The sequence below is a fragment of the Athene cunicularia genome (assembly GCF_003259725.1).
Source record: "Athene cunicularia isolate RWA chromosome 19 unlocalized genomic scaffold, athCun1 chr19_part1, whole genome shotgun sequence".
NCBI lineage: Eukaryota > Metazoa > Chordata > Aves > Strigiformes > Strigidae > Athene > Athene cunicularia.
This window is the reverse complement of record NW_020799124.1, coordinates 8,567,966-8,586,866: the sequence shown is the minus strand read 5'-3', so window position 1 is coordinate 8,586,866 and position 18,901 is coordinate 8,567,966. Positions and strand designations below refer to the sequence as shown.

The following is an 18,901-nucleotide window of genomic DNA, read 5'->3' as shown; positions in this document are numbered from 1 at the left end:
TGTTTATCTGCATCTTCATTTTGAAGTACTTTGATTTTCTTCCCATAAACTCAAACTAATAGCTTTCTACCTATAAAGATTAGGTGGATCTGCTGTTAAAGCTTATCCCTTCTCTTCATTAACAAATAGCTGTATTTGGCATGCCTTTTTCTAGCTTTGGCACAAAAGCTGCTTATGATCACTGATTGTAGTACTTGTAAAACTAGACATCTTCCCTGCTTCGTATCAGTGAATGAACTGCAGTTTACTCCCCTGGGAGAACTCTTGTTTCCACTTGCAGGCTCCTGCAGCATGTGGTGCTTTTATGGGACCTTGGCTTAGATGGACTTTACCAGGAGTCTGCTCTTACGGAAACTGTCTTGCAGAGCTTCTGATTAAAGTATGTTTATGCTGCTTAGCCTTATAGTAAAGCAAAGCCAGGCCTCTTTCTCCTGGCATCTAGGAAGAGGAGTATATAGGACCTTGTTACAGCCTGGGCAAGTGATTACCACAAAGCTGTTCCCTGATTACTGAATGCTCTCTCCTATTTTGACAGATGTGAAAAAGGAGTTATGTCACTAGTTAATGTCAGGAACTGCATTCGTTTCTATCAGACTGCTGAAGAGCTGAATGCTAGCACTCTGCTGAACTATTGTGCTGAGATAATTGCTAGTCACTGGGTAAGTACTGTCAGAAGGAAGCAAGAGGAAAACTGCTTGCGGAGTTTAGGAACTTGGTAGAATTTGCTTAACTCACTATACTGTCTAATGTCAGGAGTATCTCTTGGTATGCTAGAAGTCAAGCATTCCAGTTGGGATGGGGATTACATGGATTCCTGATAACTTTCAGTGACTGAGGTGACCTATTAAGCTGACCCTTTTATGTTTGCAAGGAGGAATAGCATTGATAAAAAGCTGTCAAATCTGCCCCTGGTGAGAGTGGAGGGGCTGCTTCTGAGGCAGGAGTGACTTTTCCCTTCCAATCTGTTTTGGTTATCTTCAGAATTTGTACTTTTGACACGGTGCTACTTGGTATTCTCTACAATACTAATTCAGAATTATATATTTGAAACGAAGCACAATAAATGGCTCCTTCTCTAAATTTTTTTTGTTTTCAAAGGTTATGTCTGTTATCTATCTTGGTGTGAATGTATTGACTTGGGGGGGGAAGTTGCTTGTAGCCTGAAGACTTGTTCTGTTGGGAATACTTCACTGTAAAAAGTTTCTTGCTTTTCTGAACATGAGCCAAACCAAAGGGACTGTATTCTAATAAGCAAGAGGGTTGCTTATCAAATCAGAACTGTTTAGAAGTTCAATTGTAGTTGGTCTCTTGCTATACAGCTCACAAATCCCAGGCTGCCTTCTACTTCTAAAAATAATCCACGGAAACCAGTGAAAAGTTTATCTTCTCTAATGGAGGCAGTGGCAAGGAGTCTTGCAACTGACTTGGAAGTTTCACTTGCCTTCATCTGTTATTCTGAGGAGAGTTTGATTAACTGAGTAATGGATTAGCCTTTAAAATAAGACCTGTCAACAGCAGATGAGTGCATGAGGATTTAGGTTATTCTAAATCTAAAATGCATCCTCCAGATGCAGATGTTTCTTTGTTTGGCAATACCAAAGCAGAGGGGACTGCTTTGATCTGTGAATATATGAAAAGATTCTTGTATCTGAAACTGCAGGTCAGCCATTTTAACTCTTTCCTGCTTATGTCTCCTAACTTTTGGCACTGTGTTCTATGTGGAAATGAGATAGTGCTCATCTGACTAAAGAGAAACAAACTAAAACCTAAGGTCTTCATACTGTTTAAGTTTCTGTTTACTTTTATTCCGTTTTTCAAAGTTCTGTGAAGTAGTCAGTCTCCAAGAGTCATAGGCCTTTTTGTCAGAAAACTAATCTGTGATGTAAGTCCAGATGGAGAATTACTGTAGAGACTAGATGTTAATCTTCTGTAATTTCTGGTAAAATGTTAGGTTTCCACATCTGTAGGCAAAAGGGAGGAAAAATTTCACTAACTGGTCTTGAAGCTAAAATGTAAGGTGTAAAACATGCTGTTTTTTCTTAGTCTTAAAAGGCTATCTTGGATTGTTCCTGCTGCTTGTGATGTAATCAAAATGCAGCTTTTAACTGAACTTGTTCTGTGAATTTCATAATTGCATTGTGCAATGCCTTGTTTGTAAATAAAACAGTATTGCTTACCCTTTTCTTTTATATTGCTTCTAGGATGACTTGCGTAAAGAAGACTTCAGTAGCATGAGTGCTCAGTTGTTATATAAAATGTTCAAGTCAAAGACAGAATATCCTTTGCATAAGGCTATTAAAGTTGAGAGAGAAGATGTAGTCTTTTTGTATCTTATTGAAATGGATTCACAGGTATAGTGAGACTCACTTGATGTATCTTCTACAATTTGCTGTTTCAAATAACTAGTTTCTGACTACCGGTCTGAATCTTGTTACTGATTTTATTTTTTTGTCACTAATTCTTATTTGCATGTTTATCCTTGCCATAGCTACTTCTATGTATGTAATGGAGGTCTAGCAGTGAAGGCTCTGTGAAGACATAATTCAGAAATGATTCATAACACTTTTTAAATGTCTTGCATGCAACAGGTTATACCTAATAAAATCCAAGACCTGATACTGCTATGCACATTTAAAGGTGAATAGTATAATAGTCAACTTTGCTGCTTCTTGGCAGTTCAGTAAGCATCACTTCTTTTGAATGAATGCTTTTTTTCTCTTCTATTGCATATTTGAGGTAATGGGTATTTCTTCTGGTTGGATGAACACTCTAAGCAGCTAGCGAATAGGTTGTCCCTCAAGAAGGGGAAATGAGAAATTAATCAAGTATTAATTATCAAGAATTATTCAATTAGTCCTTTAAGATGCCTCAAATCCTAATTTAAGCTGGGACTGTAGCAGTATTTAGCACCCTTAGGTGCTAATCCAATTGGGATTTGAGGTATTTTAAAGGGATAATTGAAAAATTATTCCTAGTACTATTTTGAATATGCCTATATAGGTAGCATCTTTTAAGAGTGTACTAGATTTGTTTTCTGTGAGTTAAACAGGGCTTGAAAACAGAACTCCTTTTTTTTCCTCATTGAACAGCCCTATGGGTAGACTTGCATGTGGTAATGCTAGTCTTTTGATTGTTTTCCTGTGTAAGATGCACTTACCTAGATGTGACACTAGCATTTTGCATTAGGACTGAAGGTTTAACATTATGGTAGTTGGAACGGGCTGTTAAAATACTGTGATCTGGTGAGCATAGCTCTGACTAATGTCAGTTGACTGAATTTGTGTTGTAGCTCCCTGGGAAGCTCAATGAATTGGATCACAATGGTGATCTTGCTTTGGATTTAGCCCTTGCCCAAAGATTGGAGAGTATTGCAACTACATTGGTCAACTACAAGGCTGACGTAGACAGGGCGGACAAGAGAGGCTGGAGTCTATTACATAAAGCCATCCAAAGGGGTAAGTAAATAGGATATGAAACCTTGTGAACTTGCAGTTGTTCCTAGTGTGGAATATATTTTCCAAAATCTCTTTCTGTGTCACTTGGTAGTTGACACTTCAGTTAAAAAAATGGCAGTCAATGATGAACTTTGTCCTATTTCTTTTTTTTCTTTTTTTTTTTTTCTTTTAATTTTTAAACAGACAAACTTATATTTGATATCTGAAAGCTAGCCTGCTGGCTGGTAAATGGAACTTACACTACATGACATCCAGAAGCAATCTAGTAGAGTATTGTCTGCCAAAGGAAGAAATGTAGGGAGATACTGAGAATATTCTAATTGTGACAATACAATGTCTTTCTGACAAACAGTTGAATCAAGCACACCAGCATAGTTACAAATAAAGATTAATCCTTTTTCTAGATCTGGGTTGAATGCAGCATATGCTACTCTGTGATTATGGTTAACAGCAAGGGTCCTTGCTACTGGACAGCACTTTCAGGGGAGAAAAAACTGACTAGAAGAAGATGAGGAGCAGGTAGAGGTGCTTCTGTGCTAGTCTGAATAGCTTCAAAGCTCTGGTGAATAGTGGCATAGTTATCAGAGTGGAGTCTTGAGTACAACTGCATGATTATCTTGAGCTGTTCTCCACCTTAGAGTGGAAAATGCATCTTATGAGAACTGGAGCACAGTAGGACCTGGTTGCCATGGCCACAGTACTCTGAAGACTTCAGAGCAGCAGCATCTTGGCCTCTGGCCAAAGTCTGGTAGAAATCTGTAGTGAGCGCCTTGTGGTAGGAGTTGCCTGCAGTGCTGTCTTTGGCAGCTCTGTTCCAGAAAGCCAAGTACAACAGGAACCTTACCTGTGACCGGACCTCACAGGTGTTGTAGTGCTACAAATTAAAAGTGTAAATTTATTTTTAGCATCAAGCTTTTTTAGACTCTTAGGAGAAGTTTAAGTTTTGCAAGCTCAAAATACAGCTCCCATCTTCTTCTTTTAATCTCCTACGTATCTAAACAGGGTAATGCTGGTGTCTGATCCTGCTGCTGAAGTTTCATTCACAGGAATAGGAGACCTTCTAGGCATAGGTCAGTGTTGTGATGGCTGCAGCCCTATAAAGCATTAGAAAGATTGCAACAGGATGCTCTTCATACTTAATACTACCATTTGTCCTCTAGTTCTAATGTCTGCTTTCAGTCTAAACTAGAGCTTGGAGAATGAATGCTTGCTTTTGAGTAACCAAAGCTTCAGTGAATTAATCACTGTTAACAATCACATGTTCTGGAAATGGTGCTAAAGCAAATTGTCTGAACTTGCCACATGATTCTTATTTCTTGTGATCACTGGAGAGTGGGGGAATGTCTGATATGGAAATCAGAAAATGAGATTTTGGGTTTTGCTGGCAGAAATACCACAGCAATCCATATTGCTTAAACCAGCAGTCTTTGTTCTCCAGTCTTGCATTCAGGACAAGCAACTTGTGAATATGGCTATTCAAAGTAGTCTTTGGTGTAAGTGGAATTAGTATCATTCTGAAATCATTCTCTCATCTTGGTGTTTCAAGTCTAAGGTTTCACATACTGAAGTGGGCCTAAACTCTGACTTCTCAGAAGTTCTCAAGAGGGCATTCTTAATAATGCCATGCATGGTGGGTCCTAACTGTTGAAGGCCTTACCCTATGGTTTTGAGAGCAAAGGCTGTTATGGCTTGTTTATGTAGCAAGACTGAATAGATGAGGACTAATCTCAGCTACACACTTCTGACTGATGCCCTGCAATAGTACCTTTTGTTCTAAAACTACTTGTATGTTTAGTCTCACAACTGGTCCAACTGTGCTTTAAAGCAGCAATGGATTTATCTTGATAGAGGAACTAGCAAATTCAGTATCACCATAGGAAAAAATGTGTGAACTTGAGTGATGTGTAACCTCTGGGCAAAACACTTTCTCCAACAGCTTGTTATGTAATAGTATTAATCCTGACTTTGCAGCAAAGTCTACTTGAAGTTACCTATTTCTAAACCATTCTGGGAGCAGGCACTTATATTGGAATGGCTGTATGGTATGAAGGGCAATCGTGTATCCATTTTTCTGGACTTGTATAAAGTGTATAGGGTATATAAAGTATATATCCATAAATAACGTTGTTTTGTTTCACAAAAGGAGATAAATTTGCTGCAAACTTTCTCATTAAAAATGGTGCCCGTGTGAATGCTGCTACACTGGGAGACCAGGAGACTCCTCTGCACCTGGTGGCGTCATACAGCCCCAAGAAGCATTTGCCAGATGTCATGGCAGAGATGGCACAGATAGCTGAGTCCCTCCTGCAAGCAGGAGCCAATCCAAATATGCAAGACAACAATGGAAGGTAAATACTGGGTGAAGGCAAGTCTGCTACCTGTTTAACAGATAATACTGTAGTGGTTAGATGCAGCCTGCTTAGAACCAGGTCTGTCAGCAAAGCAGAGGTGATACTGGAAGCAAGAAAGGTGAATTCATTAATGCAGTTCAAGTCCTGTGGGTAGCACTCAGAGCAGAAAGCTGTGCAGGCTGAATGGTACCCTATTATGACCAACTAAATATAGCCCAGCTGTAGAAAGCTGGGGCAAGTTGATTGTGTTAGAACACATGGCACACAATTAATTTACCTTTATTGAATCACTGAACAGTAAAGCAAGCCAAGTAAGATGGCAAATAGTATTCCTGAAAGGCCTCTCTCTGAAGCTGTCAGTGAAACTGAAATTATCTGAAGTGTAGGGCCGGTAACCTGCTTTACAGGTTAGGTTGAGCTGGCAAACTGGTACATAAAATGATATAGAAGACTTAAATCAGTTAATCAATTCTGTTAGGTCAAGCTCTTGTGCTTTTTCCGTGAAGGTTAGCTCTTACATTAGTGTAGAATTGCTTACTACTAAATTGATTGGAATCACGTCCACTAAAAGGGTAAATTGTTTGTGTGTTTTTCTTCCCCACCCCCCTCCCCCGATGTGCTTGTGCCTTTCTCCTGAAAGCAGAGACAAAATTAACCCCATGAATCTGTAGTGGCATGTTGGTTACCGTGGACAAATCTTAAGCATCTCACTTATTACTAATGTAACTGTATTTTGCTCCAATTACAGGACCCCATTACATGTATCAATTGTGGTCAGGAATGAACCTGTATTCAGTCAGCTTCTCCAGTGCAAACAGTAAGTCTCACTTAAATGTAAAATACGCTGAGGTTACCTTATAGAGCAAAGATAGGAAAACTGGTTTAACAACTCTTCTATGGCTTTTTGCCTTATAATAGGGCTAGCAATAGGCTTGGGATGCAAAAGTGTAAAGGCTTTGCATAACTTAAGATGCCAGAACAATGCCAGAAGCCAAGTATGTGTTTGCCCTACTGTAAAGAGGAAGCAGGCTACATCTGTGTGTTTTTCAAAGACGACTAGGTGAAATAATGTAGTAATAACTTCATTTGTAGTGGAGCTGAAAGGAGTAATAAGACTCTTAAAATGTCTGAATGCATTCTTGAGTTGGACTTGGGTTCTGCTTAAAGCTAATACAGGTGGCTAAGGGTGATGAAGTAAAATACTTCATTTGGTTCAGTTTCTTGGTAGTTGAATTTGCAGCTCTTGTACACAATTTACTCAAAGACAAGGGGATTTGCCTGTGTTACTTAGTGGGAGCCCAAATCTACCAGGGCCATGCTTATCATAGGAGCAATGAGCTTAAATCTAGTCACTAAAAGGTGTCTTGCTTGTTTCAGAGTATTCACAAATTCTCTGAAGTAACTGGAGCTATAGTAGGCTTCTTGGCAGGCAAAACTTGTCAGTGGGATATTAGATAAACTAGTACAGCTGTTCAGACACTTGAAACTCAAGCTGCATTGGCAAACCACTTTTTAAGGTATAAATCGGGGAACGCTAATTCTTATTTTTAGGCTAGACTTGGAGCTGAAGGATCATGAAGGAAGCACAGCTCTGTGGCTTGCAGTTCAGTATATCACTGTATCATCTGATCAGTCTGTAAACCCTTTTGAGGATGCCCCTGTTGTAAATGGAACCTCATTTGATGAGAACAGTTTTGCAGCAAGGTTGATCCAACGAGGCAGCAATACAGATGCTCCAGACACAGTAACAGGTAAAGCAGAGGTTTGTATTTCTGTAGGTGAAAGGCTTGTAAGTTAATTGCTCTGAGGAGCTAAATGAGGTTTTGACAACATTTGCTGCATGATAAATGGTAAATGGTAGTAGCTTTACTCAGAGGTGGAACACTGACAGTCCCAAGCTGAGCTTGACTTGCAGGAAGTAATAGAAAATCTGGGTTCTTTGCCATGTCCTAATATCCTCTTTACAGTTTCAAAATGTGCAATTGCTAAATAGTAGTGCACATGACAGTGCAGTCTTGCAAGGGGACTATTAGTAGGTAGGATTTTCCTTGTTGGCTTCAAATTTTAACGTTGTAAGGTAGTGGGGAAGGTGCTAGCACACTTGTTAGTATTGAAGTGTGGTTGGAACACCACTCTAACAGTTCCTGGTTTTTCTTTAGGAAACTGCTTGCTTCAGAGGGCAGCTGGTGCAGGAAATGAGGCAGCTTCTCTCTTCCTAGCAACTCATGGAGCAAAAGTCAACCACCAAAACAAATGGGTAAAAGCAGAAACTGTAGTCTGAAAGTTTCCTTACTTATCTGCAGAAATAAGTTAGAGATCTTTCATTGCCAACCATAGCTTAAAGCAAGTTGGAACACCTGCTGAGCCTTTTGCCTGTTTTCAGATATTTACTAGTGATCAGACAATGTTGCATTCTTGTGGCACTGTTCTTGCAGCATCCCCAGTTGTTAAGAAGCTTTTAACACTTTCCTCAGTGCCTGTTGTGATAAAGTCCTTAATATAGGTTAAGGAGTAGTTTGAAAGTCCTAAGGAAGCTTTGCCTACTAGCAGTTAAGCTTTTCACACCAATTGTTGTGGGTATAGGAGTTTAAAAGCTACTTCTCCTCATGTCTCAAGCTGTTAACCTAGTACCCTGTTTATTAAAGGGAGAAACGCCACTGCATACAGCCTGTAGGCACGGGCTGGCAAACCTGACAGCAGAACTTCTGCAACAAGGAGCCAATCCAAACATCCAGACAACAGAAGCAGTGCTTGGTCAGAAGGATGCATCTTCTCCAACAGCAGAGAATGTTTATCTGCAAACTCCCCTTCACATGGCTATTGCTTACAATCACCCAGATGTGGTGTCAGTCATCCTGGAACAAAAAGGTATTTTTTTTTTTTCTGGTTCAGACCGTATTGATGCTGTAGTGGATTGGTGTGCTGAGATGGCATCTAAACTGTGTTTTGAAGTAGTACTAATAAAGCATGTCTTCCTGTAAACACTGAGTAATTAATGAGACTGGCTAAGCATAATATTAAACTCAGATCATCTGCTTGTTAAGACTAGAAAATTAGCTTGCCCATAAATCTTTCTAAATTCGCCACTGTAGGTAATGGACTTGAACACTTAGCCCCAGGTTGTATTCTAGCTGTAAACAGATCTGTTTTCTCTCCCCATCAAAGTAATTGTTTCGGGTAAATGCTGGAATCCAGTATGGATAAAGGCTTCTTTCCATGGTGAGACTCTTTGCCTTCCTCAACATTCTCAGAAGATTTTGTACAGAATAATGGCAGTATTCTGATAGCATTGAGACTTGAGTACTGATATACTAGCAGGTGACAGTCTATTAAATGCTACTAGTCAGCTTCTTTCTGGCAGCAGGGAGGGAGTTTGACAGCAGAAGCAAGGCCTGTTTTGTCTCCTGCCATAAGTGGGATTTAAAAGGGAGTAGATGTATTGGGAGAATATCCTCCATCCCAGGGAGCTGAGAAGGTTGGATGCTGCCACCATTTTGCAGTACAGCCTCCACTCTTCATTCTCAGAGCTTTCTATATGCCACTGTATTTGGAATGAAGGTAGAAAGGAGGCAGGTTAAGCCTCTTAGCTAGAAAGTTGAATGTTATTTGGTATAAGTGTTAAGATTAGACAGTAGTGGCAGTACTACCTGAGTCCTAAGCAGTATCACATCTGGGAAACTGAAGGAATCTTGCTCAGATCTTTCAAACTGGATGCTAAAGGAACAGCTGACTTCAAAATATGATGCTGCTACTCCTGCAGCTTTCAGTGTCCAGCTGCAGGTCAAGTACAAGAATGCTCTAATTCCCTATGCTTTTTTGTAGCTAATGCTCTTCATGCTACCAACAACTTGCAAATTATTCCTGATTTCAGTCTAAAGGACTCGAGAGACCAGACTGTGCTGGGATTGGCTCTTTGGACAGGTATGTGTCTTCAGAACAAGATGCGAATTTACAAAGATACAGAAACTATGATGTGGACAAGACTTTTTTTAAAAAATATATTTTTTAAGACAAAATGGCAGGTGTGTGTTCATGTCCTGGCTTGTGCTGCTAGTGAGAAGCTGTCAAGGAGAGCTTTAGATGAGTCTTCAGCTTCTAAAACTGAATGTTCATATCTGACTTACTGATAGATTTCTAGCCCTATAGCTTCCCTTGTTGACTAGCAGGTAGCCTGGAGCCTCTTGCCAGTACTTGCAGTTCTGTGGAACTGTTCCACTGAGAGCTCCCTGTTAACTTTCATATCGCATCACTGTATCATCTCTTCATGGTTAACTCTGTTTTAGACATTGTTTAATACAATAGTGCTGACCTTTACAAAGGGAAGGTGAGCTGCTTTAAGTAGCTGGTAAGGTGAACTTGAAATACTGATTCAGAAGATGCATTTCTTGTCTGAAACATGAAGGGGAATGGTTTGGGGAAAACTAGATATTTTTGTTTCCAGCCAAGTGACATTTCAACAGTATCAGGACATCGTCAAAAGAAAGAGGTGGTGTGGTCACTACTGAATCAGTTTGTGTGGTCCTACTGAGCTGGAAACAGCAGCTGTGTGGGGGATGGCAACTCACTCTGGACTTAAGAGATGAGGCAGAATGCTTGGTGATGTTGTTGTGTACAGGAGTGCTGGGTGTCATCTGTGTATGACAAACATCTTTACTGTCCAGGCTTTTCACTCTCCAATGAAAGGAAACTAAAATGTAGCTTTCTTTCTACCATTGCCCTTATCTGCTTCTGAGATGAAGGAAGAGGAACTAAGCTAAACATCTAATACAGTAATATTCAAAAGAATAGCTTATGAATAAAATGTCCAAACATATTATCTTTGGTAAAAGTCTGAAGTGATATGAAGAATTAAGCTGGGTATGGTTAAGGAGGACTCTACTACATTCAGGTTGGCAGAACTAGTGGGAAAGCTTTGCTGTATACCAGACAATATCTTAGGTCTTCAAGCAAGACTGAAAGGATTTAATAATCAATATTCAGTGTCTGTAAATGAATATTCAAGAGTCATGAGTTGGTTTAGCTTATGTATGTACATTTTAATAGGTTCTAGACTTGATTCAATGCATTTCTTACTGTTATTACTGAAAATTGAAAGTTTCAAGCTTTATTTATTGATCTTCAGTGTCTCTATTTTATAGAACTGAAGGTACAATACTAATGAGCTTAAACTCTTCAGGCATGCACACAATAGCAGCTCAGCTGCTTGGTTCTGGGGCATCCATCAACGACACAATGTCAGACGGACAGACTCTGCTACATATGGCAATACAGAGACGAGACAGTAAGAGTGCGCTCTTCTTGCTGGAACATCAGGCAGATATAAATGTCAGGTAAGATCTTAACTAGTAGATAGTGCAGATAGTGATGACTGTCTTTATATAATGGCTTGAAGTTGGTTTTAAATCATGATTTGTGCATAGTTACGTGTTTTTTATATGGCACTAGTTATGGCTGAGGGATTACATATGTGAACTTGAACCTATATATATCTTCGTTGGTCAGTACCTCCTCTTGAGGCTGCAGAAGGAAGTGCCACTTAATTCTAGGTGGAAGAGAATCCTCTGTAACACTCAAGTCCTAGAGACATGGTGTGGAATGCCTATAGTCTCATCTCTTTGCTGGCTTGTCAGAGCTGCATGTGTTCTACCATCTAAACTAATTAGATGTAGCTCCAGCAACAAGATTCTGATAGAACTTGCCTCCTATCTCCTAGACAAGTTGATATTAGACTTAACAAAACATTTATCTGCTTACACGACTGACAAGCTGTCCTTGAAATTTGGCGAGCTATAGTGTAATGAACATCATGGGTACAAACTGCCTAGTGCTGCTGTTTTGACTTCATTTTTTTAACAGTTGGTATTTCTGACTGTTGCTTGAAGTCTTATCACAGTGCAGACAAAGCTGTTTGCTTCTGTGGCAGTAGGCTTGGGCTGAAGGAACTCTGTTCAAACAGAGGCTGCACTTAAGGAAATTACAGTGTCTCTGACCTAAGAACACTAACGTGATTTTCAAACTCCAGATATCAATCACTTGCTACTAAAGGGAGTGGGGGAAAGAAAGGTAAACTGCCTAGCTGTGATGAAAAGCTAACATGGTGTGTTGCTTGGCTGTGGAGATACAGTCTTACCACAGCAAAGATACACACGTGAGATGATGTCTATTGACAAAGCCAAGAATTTACTGTAACACAAGGCCTAACTTTATAATGCAGTACTAACACACTTCAAACTGTACTTATTACAGAACTCAGGATGGAGAGACTGCGTTACAGCTAGCTATAAAGAACCAGCTCCCTCTCGTGGTTGATGCTATTTGTACCAGGGGAGCAGACATGTCTGTGCCAGATGAGAAAGGAAATCCTCCTTTATGGCTTGCCTTAGAAAATAACCTGGAAGATATTGCATCAACTCTGGTAAGACTTTCAGTTGACTTAATTTAGTCTCACTTTTGTGCATCTTGCTAGCAACAAAGGGCTCATCAGCAAAAACAAACTCAGTGCATGGAAAGACTGGAGTAGTCCTATACCACTATCTTAACTTGTAGAGGTTTTTCTTCACCACAAATTGCTTTTTCTTGGGAAGTCTTTTATAAACACTGTACATAGCCAAATATCTTGCAGCCATGGTAATAAAAATAGAGAATATGCTATCTGGATTCCTGATCTTGGAAAGAGTAAGGTTCTACTGAAAACATCAGTCTGTAGCATACCAGACTTGTGTAAATAAAACTAAACACTCATACCTATGCTTTAGAGTATGTGCTTGTTTTTATTACAGCTCAAAGTTCCCTCAAAAAAGCCTTTAAAGGTGTATATTTACTTCTCAGACTCTTTACTCTCAGGCATAGGTGATCCAGCAGGAGACTTCTAGGAGATGCAAGTAGACTTCCTTATGTCTCCTTCATAAGGAAGTTATGTGAAAGCTTTGTCTCTGATAACCACAGTTACTGTCTGCTAGAGACAACTATTTAACAGCCGTGCTGATGTCCTGAGAAATAAATCTATACTTGACCAATTGTGCTGGTATTGAGTAAGAATCTTTACGGAGTCAACACTGAAACTACTTATGTATAAGCCTTGTAAATAGTTTGTAAAGTAGAGTAGAGCAAGTCTTAAAGTGCCACATAGCTTAAGTAGTTCTGTAGTAGAAAATGCAAATATTAGAAATACACTTCCTGGAAAAAAATATCTGTTTAGCTGAATGTATAGGAAAGCAAGTAAATGGGCCAGACCTTCAAAGGCAGTGTCTGCTGAGGCTTCTTGGCTCACTGTTGGTGCTTGTCACTGCTGAAAGTGAAGTAACTCTTAGCCAAACTGGGTTAAGACCTGTCTATTCAGAGTATGTGGGTGAATAGCTGATTGATAGTAAATACTACCTAATGAAATATTACATAGCAGACCAGTAAAATATTAGTCAGGAAGACATGAAGGTAGCTTCCTGAAATTCAGTGACTGTCACTAGAATACATAAAGCATGTCAAATTCTACCTCTAAGGGATAATGTTTCTGAAGCATTAGTCAAGGACTAATAAGGTAGTAGAAGCCTGCTGGAGACCTAAAAAAACCTTCACTGCCTCATTGTGCTTCTCCTTCCAGGTTAGGCATGGCTGTGATTCAACCTGTTGGGGGTCAGGACCAAGTGGCTGCTTACAAACTCTTCTTCATAGAGCTATTGATGAAAACAGTGAACAAATAGCATGCTTTCTTATTCGCAGGTCAGACCCCCTTCTAAAATAAAAACCTTCTAATGTGCATGTACATATTTTCCTGGCATAAATTAACTGAAAGTTATTTTGAGCCAGTAACAGGTATGTGCTTCATTAGACTTGGTGGGTGGATGGCGCTTATGGAAATCTGACTAAACTTAAACACATATTCTATTATCTCTACTAGCATCATGTTTTTGATGACAAGTGTCAAACTAAAACCAGGAACTTGATCTTTTGTAGAATGTGTCAGCAGCTGCTAGATCATATCTTGTAAACTTTTTTGACCCTTGTTCAGAACAGTTTAAATCTGGTTTAAACATAACAAATTGACTGTATTGTGTTTGTTTTAGTGGTTGTGATGTGAATAGTCCTAGAAAGCCAGGCCCAAATGGAGAAGGAGAAGAGGAAGCTCATGATGGGCAGACACCCCTACACTTGGCAGCCTGCTGGGGACTAGAAGAGGTGATCCAGTGCCTTTTGGAGTTTGGTGCCAATGTTAATGCTCAGGTACGTAGAAAAATTATGCATAGTTTCTTTGAAGTTGATTTTTTTTTTTTTACTGAAGTGAAAACAAGCTTTCCTCCTTTCCTCTCAGCTGTGTATTTTGCTTCATAGGAAAAAAATGTCCTGTTACAGCTGAGGCAATGCAATGACTGGTGCAGTTCTACTTTTTCCTGTCCCTTGTTACCAGATCTAGTGCTTATCTGCCCATATGATGGGTTAATTCTGGAAGCTATACTAAAGGAAAACCATGATACAGAAAACTCCTTGCAGTGTTAGTTGATTGGAATTCAACTCTTCTGTCCCTAGTGAGAATTAAAGGCAGGAGTAGACTGTATTCTGCTGCAGCTGATCATTAGACTAGCTATAGTGTAAAACTCCAGAATCTTCTAATTTGTTAGTGTGTTTGGGAAGTGTCTTCTGTAAACTGAGGTGATGTAAGTACAAATTACATTTCATTTTTGATTATGCAGTAATCCTTAAACAGAAGTTTGACAGAGCAACAAAAGAAATGAATGTATAACATTTGAGTCCTGATGCTATTGGAAAATGACATCAAGATGAATGACAGAACACATAGTCACAAAGCAGCTGTGGCTGTAAACTGCTACTTGATACAGACAGGTGATTAAACACCGTGTTTGAATGCTCATCTCTGCCCTCAATATGTCTGACTACATGGGAACTGTTACTCTGAGCGACTTAAATGGCTGTATAATACAGGATTGAGGTCAACTATTTGGAGAAACAAGCACCAATTTGCTTTACACTGTGGGTTGGAGCTCCCACTGCAACTGTTCGGTGTCCCAGCCAAAGGCAGCTGGGTGTGTCACAGAATTAAACTAATAAGTTTCTTCAACTCTTCAGAATTAGGGAAGGATTTGTGTATTACTGAATCTCTATATACAAATTTCCTGCTTTCCTTCTAGGATGCAGAAGGAAGAACTCCAATCCATGTTGCCATTAGCAACCAACATAATGTTATCATTCAGCTTATGATTTCACATCCAGATATTAAGCTAAATGTACGTGACAGGCAAGGAATGACGCCCTTTGCATGTGCTATGACATACAAAAATAACAAAGCAGCTGAAGCAATTTTGAAGAGGGAACCAGGAGCTGCTGAACAGGTAAGCTGGGAGTATTCAAAGCATGCTTGTCTTACTGCACTAGTTTGTGGTAACAGGTGTTCCACAAGCAAATTCTGCTTTAGCCTTTTGTGTCTTTACATGTGGTAACATTTGCCAGATGCCAGTTTGTAGGTGTGTACATGCTATGTGTGAGTAACATCATCAAGGGTTAGTGTCTCATCCAACCTTATCTCATCTTGTCAGTACTAAACTGAGGATGTATATATAAGGAGAAAGTTCTAACTGTACCCTTGTCTTGTGATGGACTAGTACAAAAATAATCTATTACCTAGCTCTCCTAAAACTATCCAGAACAGAAACCCTGACTTAAAATAACTGCATAATAGATGTTCTTCTGCATTGCTGAACTGTAAAACCTCCAACTGTATATTCAGGCTTCTGGTGTAACACTTCAGACAGCTGTTCAGGAGTTTCTTCCTATCCTGTGTAAGTTTAATTACTAGTGAGGTATATGAGTGCTTAGTGAGCTCTTGTAATATGTCTAAATGTGGTTACAAATACCGCCAGTTTTAAATGTGCTTTAACATCAGCTTCAACGCAAAGATGAACAGCAACATGTGCTTTATATTAAGCCATAAAATGAATACAGTTTGCATCAGCATGGCAGGACTGTGTTGCATCCTTCTCCAGTATTAACTGCCAGATTGACTCAAGTTTGTTTAATTTAAGTGAGTTTATCATTAACTACTGCTTAGTACTTACTATGACAGCTGTTAACCTTTTGTCGGTCATAATACTCTCGAGTGGTCAAGAAATGACAAGGTTATAAAGTAGAAATAAAGTAGTGTGAAGCAGACTGGAGTGAGCAGTTGCAGCTGATTATTTCTTGGTTCATTTACTTGATAGTCACATCTATCAAGTCTTAAATGTCAAGCAGTGAAAGGAACAACACTCTACAGTTCACTTCAAGTAGAGCAGCAAGTATCTCTTAGTGAAAATGTCCTACTACATAACAACTTGCTGTTCTACAGATATAATGGATTTAATTTCATGTGCCCTTTCTGCCACAGGTTGATAATAAGGGTCGGAATTTCCTACATGTAGCTGTTCAGAACTCGGACATTGAGAGTGTGCTGTTCCTTATAAGTGTACAGGCTAACGTAAACTCCCGGGTCCAGGATGCCTCCAAACTAACACCTCTCCACCTGGCTGTACAAGCTGGCTCAGAGATCATTGTGCGTAATCTGGTATGTATCAGAGTCATTTTTCCTCTACTTAAAAGTGCGCATTCTGCCTTAATGCACATTGCCTGTAGGCTGGAGAAGTCTGAGGAAGGTGATGCCGCTTTTTCTGACACAGAACTCAGACTTGCATAAGAGTTCCCTTTAGCTTTTACTGTTAGCTGAGCTGCATCAGTAGCTTTCATATGAGTGTTTGATTTGCAGCAATCACTAGGTAGTGTGGCTTACTTTCAAGGAGGTACTTTACCTTGCACTTTCTGCAGGTTTGAACAGAAACACAAGTTGCAGCAGGTCAGTAACAATAGCATTTTGTGTATGCTGGAGACCTAGAAGTATCTCGCTACATTGGAGTCTTCTGTGCTTCATTCACCAAAATAAACTGTTGGCTGATAGCCCTGAAATATCTTTGAACATATTCTCTCTTACATCTTGACAGCTGCTTGCAGGTGCCCAGGTGAATGAACTGACTAAGCATCGTCAGACTGCTCTTCACTTAGCAGCCCAGCAAGATTTGCCCACCATTTGTTCAGTCCTTCTGGAGAATGGAGTAGACTTTGCAGCTGTAGATGAAAATGGAAATAATGGTAAACTACCAAAGTTATACAAGTAGATGGAAACACTTCTTTAAGTGTGTTCATGATACCTGCTAGTGGTAGAGATAGCCCACTGATGGGCTAACTCCTCAAAGGTGAAAAAAAAGTCCAACAAAGCTGGTGAAAGGAGTTTTGGGGAGGGAAGGTGGGGGAAGTGGGAGTGCTCAGTTTTAGCAGGCTGGAACTATTGCTGACATTAATGACTTTGTGTTCTTGAAGCTTCTCTTTCACTTTTCAGCTCTTCATCTGGCAGTGATGCATGGCCGTCTAAACAACATCCGGGTCCTCCTCACAGAGTGCAATGTAGATGCAGAAGCCTTTAATATTAGGTAATTAGTATAGTCTTAGCAGATTAATAGCAACACAATGTATTTTTAAATATGTGCTGGTATGAGTAGATAAAAAACCCTAAAAATCTGGCTTGGCTTATAGTATTTCTACACTCATTTTACAGTGAAGTGTGCAGAGCATGCAGTGTCTAAATTGGGTGGAAATTACACTGAGAAAAGGAAGTTAAAGGAGGCAGCTCTGTGTGATAAACAATGCTGCACCCAAGTAACTTCATACAAGTCTGAAGCAAACTTAGTTAGATGAGTAGTAAGCAGACTTTGATTAGGATAACAAACTCTTTTCCTCAGAGGCCAGTCACCAATGCATATTTTGGGACAATATGGGAAAGATAACGCAGCAGCCATTTGTGACCTCTTCTTGGAGTGTATGCCAGAATACCCTCTAGACAAACCTGATGCTGAAGGAAACACAGGTAGGTGAGATTCAACAGCTATTACACTTGAAAGTTGTAATACTCAAGTTGTATTAATGGTATGTCACTTTTAAAGCTTTAATTGGCAGTAGTATGTTAAATACAGTAAGATGCAAACATAACACAGAAACTTAAAGGAACTAAAGGTCCTACTCTGGACTGTGTGTAACACAAGACCTACCACTCTGTTAGCAGGGAAGTATCTGGCTTTTATTTTTCAGTGCTCCTGTTGGCTTACATGAAGGGAAATGCTAACTTGTGTCGTGCAATAGTGAGAGCTGGGGCTCGTCTTGGTGTTAACAATAATCAAGGAGTCAATATCTTCAACTATCAAGTTGCTACAAAACAGCTTCTCTTTAGACTGCTGGGTAAGTACCACTTGCTACAGTTGGAAGGTGTTTTTAGCTTATGCTTCTGAGATACTTTGGAGAAAGAACTCTGGACACCTGACTTAGATTACCGAAATTCCAGAGGGGCTGAACTTCTGAATATTCAACTTTAAATGGGGGGTAGAAATACAAATTTTTCTCCTGATCAACTGAAAAGTTGCCTAATGCAGACCTGTCAAATACTACTTTTTCTGCAAGGATAGACATAGAGGCTCCTGGCTGGTGTTCAAGTCTAATGTATCCTGAAATGTAGATACTGCTTTTTAACTTGTGCAGTATAGTCACCATGGATAATGTGGTGTTGGTGAAAGCAACTGTACATTGTCTACAAACAAGACTGCAGCTACTGCAAGAATAGTTAATTATACTGGATGCAATCTAAAACTGGAAAAAGCCTCCTTAATGTTACAGTGTATTCAAGAAGTGTCTGAGCCCATTTTGCCTTTATATTTTTGCCTCTAACAGATATGCTGACGAAAGAACCTCCCTGGTGTGATGGCTCCAACTGCTATGAATGCACTGCCAAATTTGGAGTCACGACAAGAAAGCATCACTGGTAATATGACACATCTTGCTGTGCTTACAAGGAAACAGATTCCTCTTCCAAATGTAGCTAGGCTTGTTCCTTCTGGTGGTTTAGGAAACCTCCATGTTAATGTAGGTGTGTAACCAGTAATCTAGCTGAAACATGCCACCCTGCCCCAGATCAGTAACTTGTGGTCTGCCTAAAATCTGTCTTAAGCAGTTTGTGCACTTAATGTTCTGTTTTGTTGGAAATGAGAAATCATGTCAAAGTTCCAGTATTGA

At 39.7% G+C, this 18,901-nt stretch overlaps 1 protein-coding gene across 1 annotated transcript in view; it reads left to right on the top strand.

Annotated features, from left to right (window-relative positions):
- ANKFY1 (ankyrin repeat and FYVE domain containing 1) overlaps positions 1-18,901 on the top strand; it is a 30,152-nt gene that overhangs the window by 6,681 nt on the left and 4,570 nt on the right. Inside the window, exons 5-24 of the mRNA XM_026861486.1 lie at positions 536-659; positions 2,202-2,351; positions 3,290-3,455; positions 5,599-5,803; positions 6,555-6,623; positions 7,358-7,557; positions 7,966-8,063; positions 8,452-8,674; positions 9,629-9,727; positions 10,983-11,136; positions 12,053-12,221; positions 13,404-13,522; positions 13,867-14,023; positions 14,947-15,147; positions 16,179-16,355; positions 16,786-16,933; positions 17,181-17,271; positions 17,581-17,705; positions 17,927-18,073; positions 18,560-18,650. Coding sequence (XP_026717287.1) covers positions 536-659; positions 2,202-2,351; positions 3,290-3,455; positions 5,599-5,803; positions 6,555-6,623; positions 7,358-7,557; positions 7,966-8,063; positions 8,452-8,674; positions 9,629-9,727; positions 10,983-11,136; positions 12,053-12,221; positions 13,404-13,522; positions 13,867-14,023; positions 14,947-15,147; positions 16,179-16,355; positions 16,786-16,933; positions 17,181-17,271; positions 17,581-17,705; positions 17,927-18,073; positions 18,560-18,650 — 2,913 coding nt within the window. The remainder of the gene's footprint in view (positions 1-535; positions 660-2,201; positions 2,352-3,289; positions 3,456-5,598; positions 5,804-6,554; positions 6,624-7,357; positions 7,558-7,965; positions 8,064-8,451; positions 8,675-9,628; positions 9,728-10,982; positions 11,137-12,052; positions 12,222-13,403; positions 13,523-13,866; positions 14,024-14,946; positions 15,148-16,178; positions 16,356-16,785; positions 16,934-17,180; positions 17,272-17,580; positions 17,706-17,926; positions 18,074-18,559; positions 18,651-18,901) is intronic.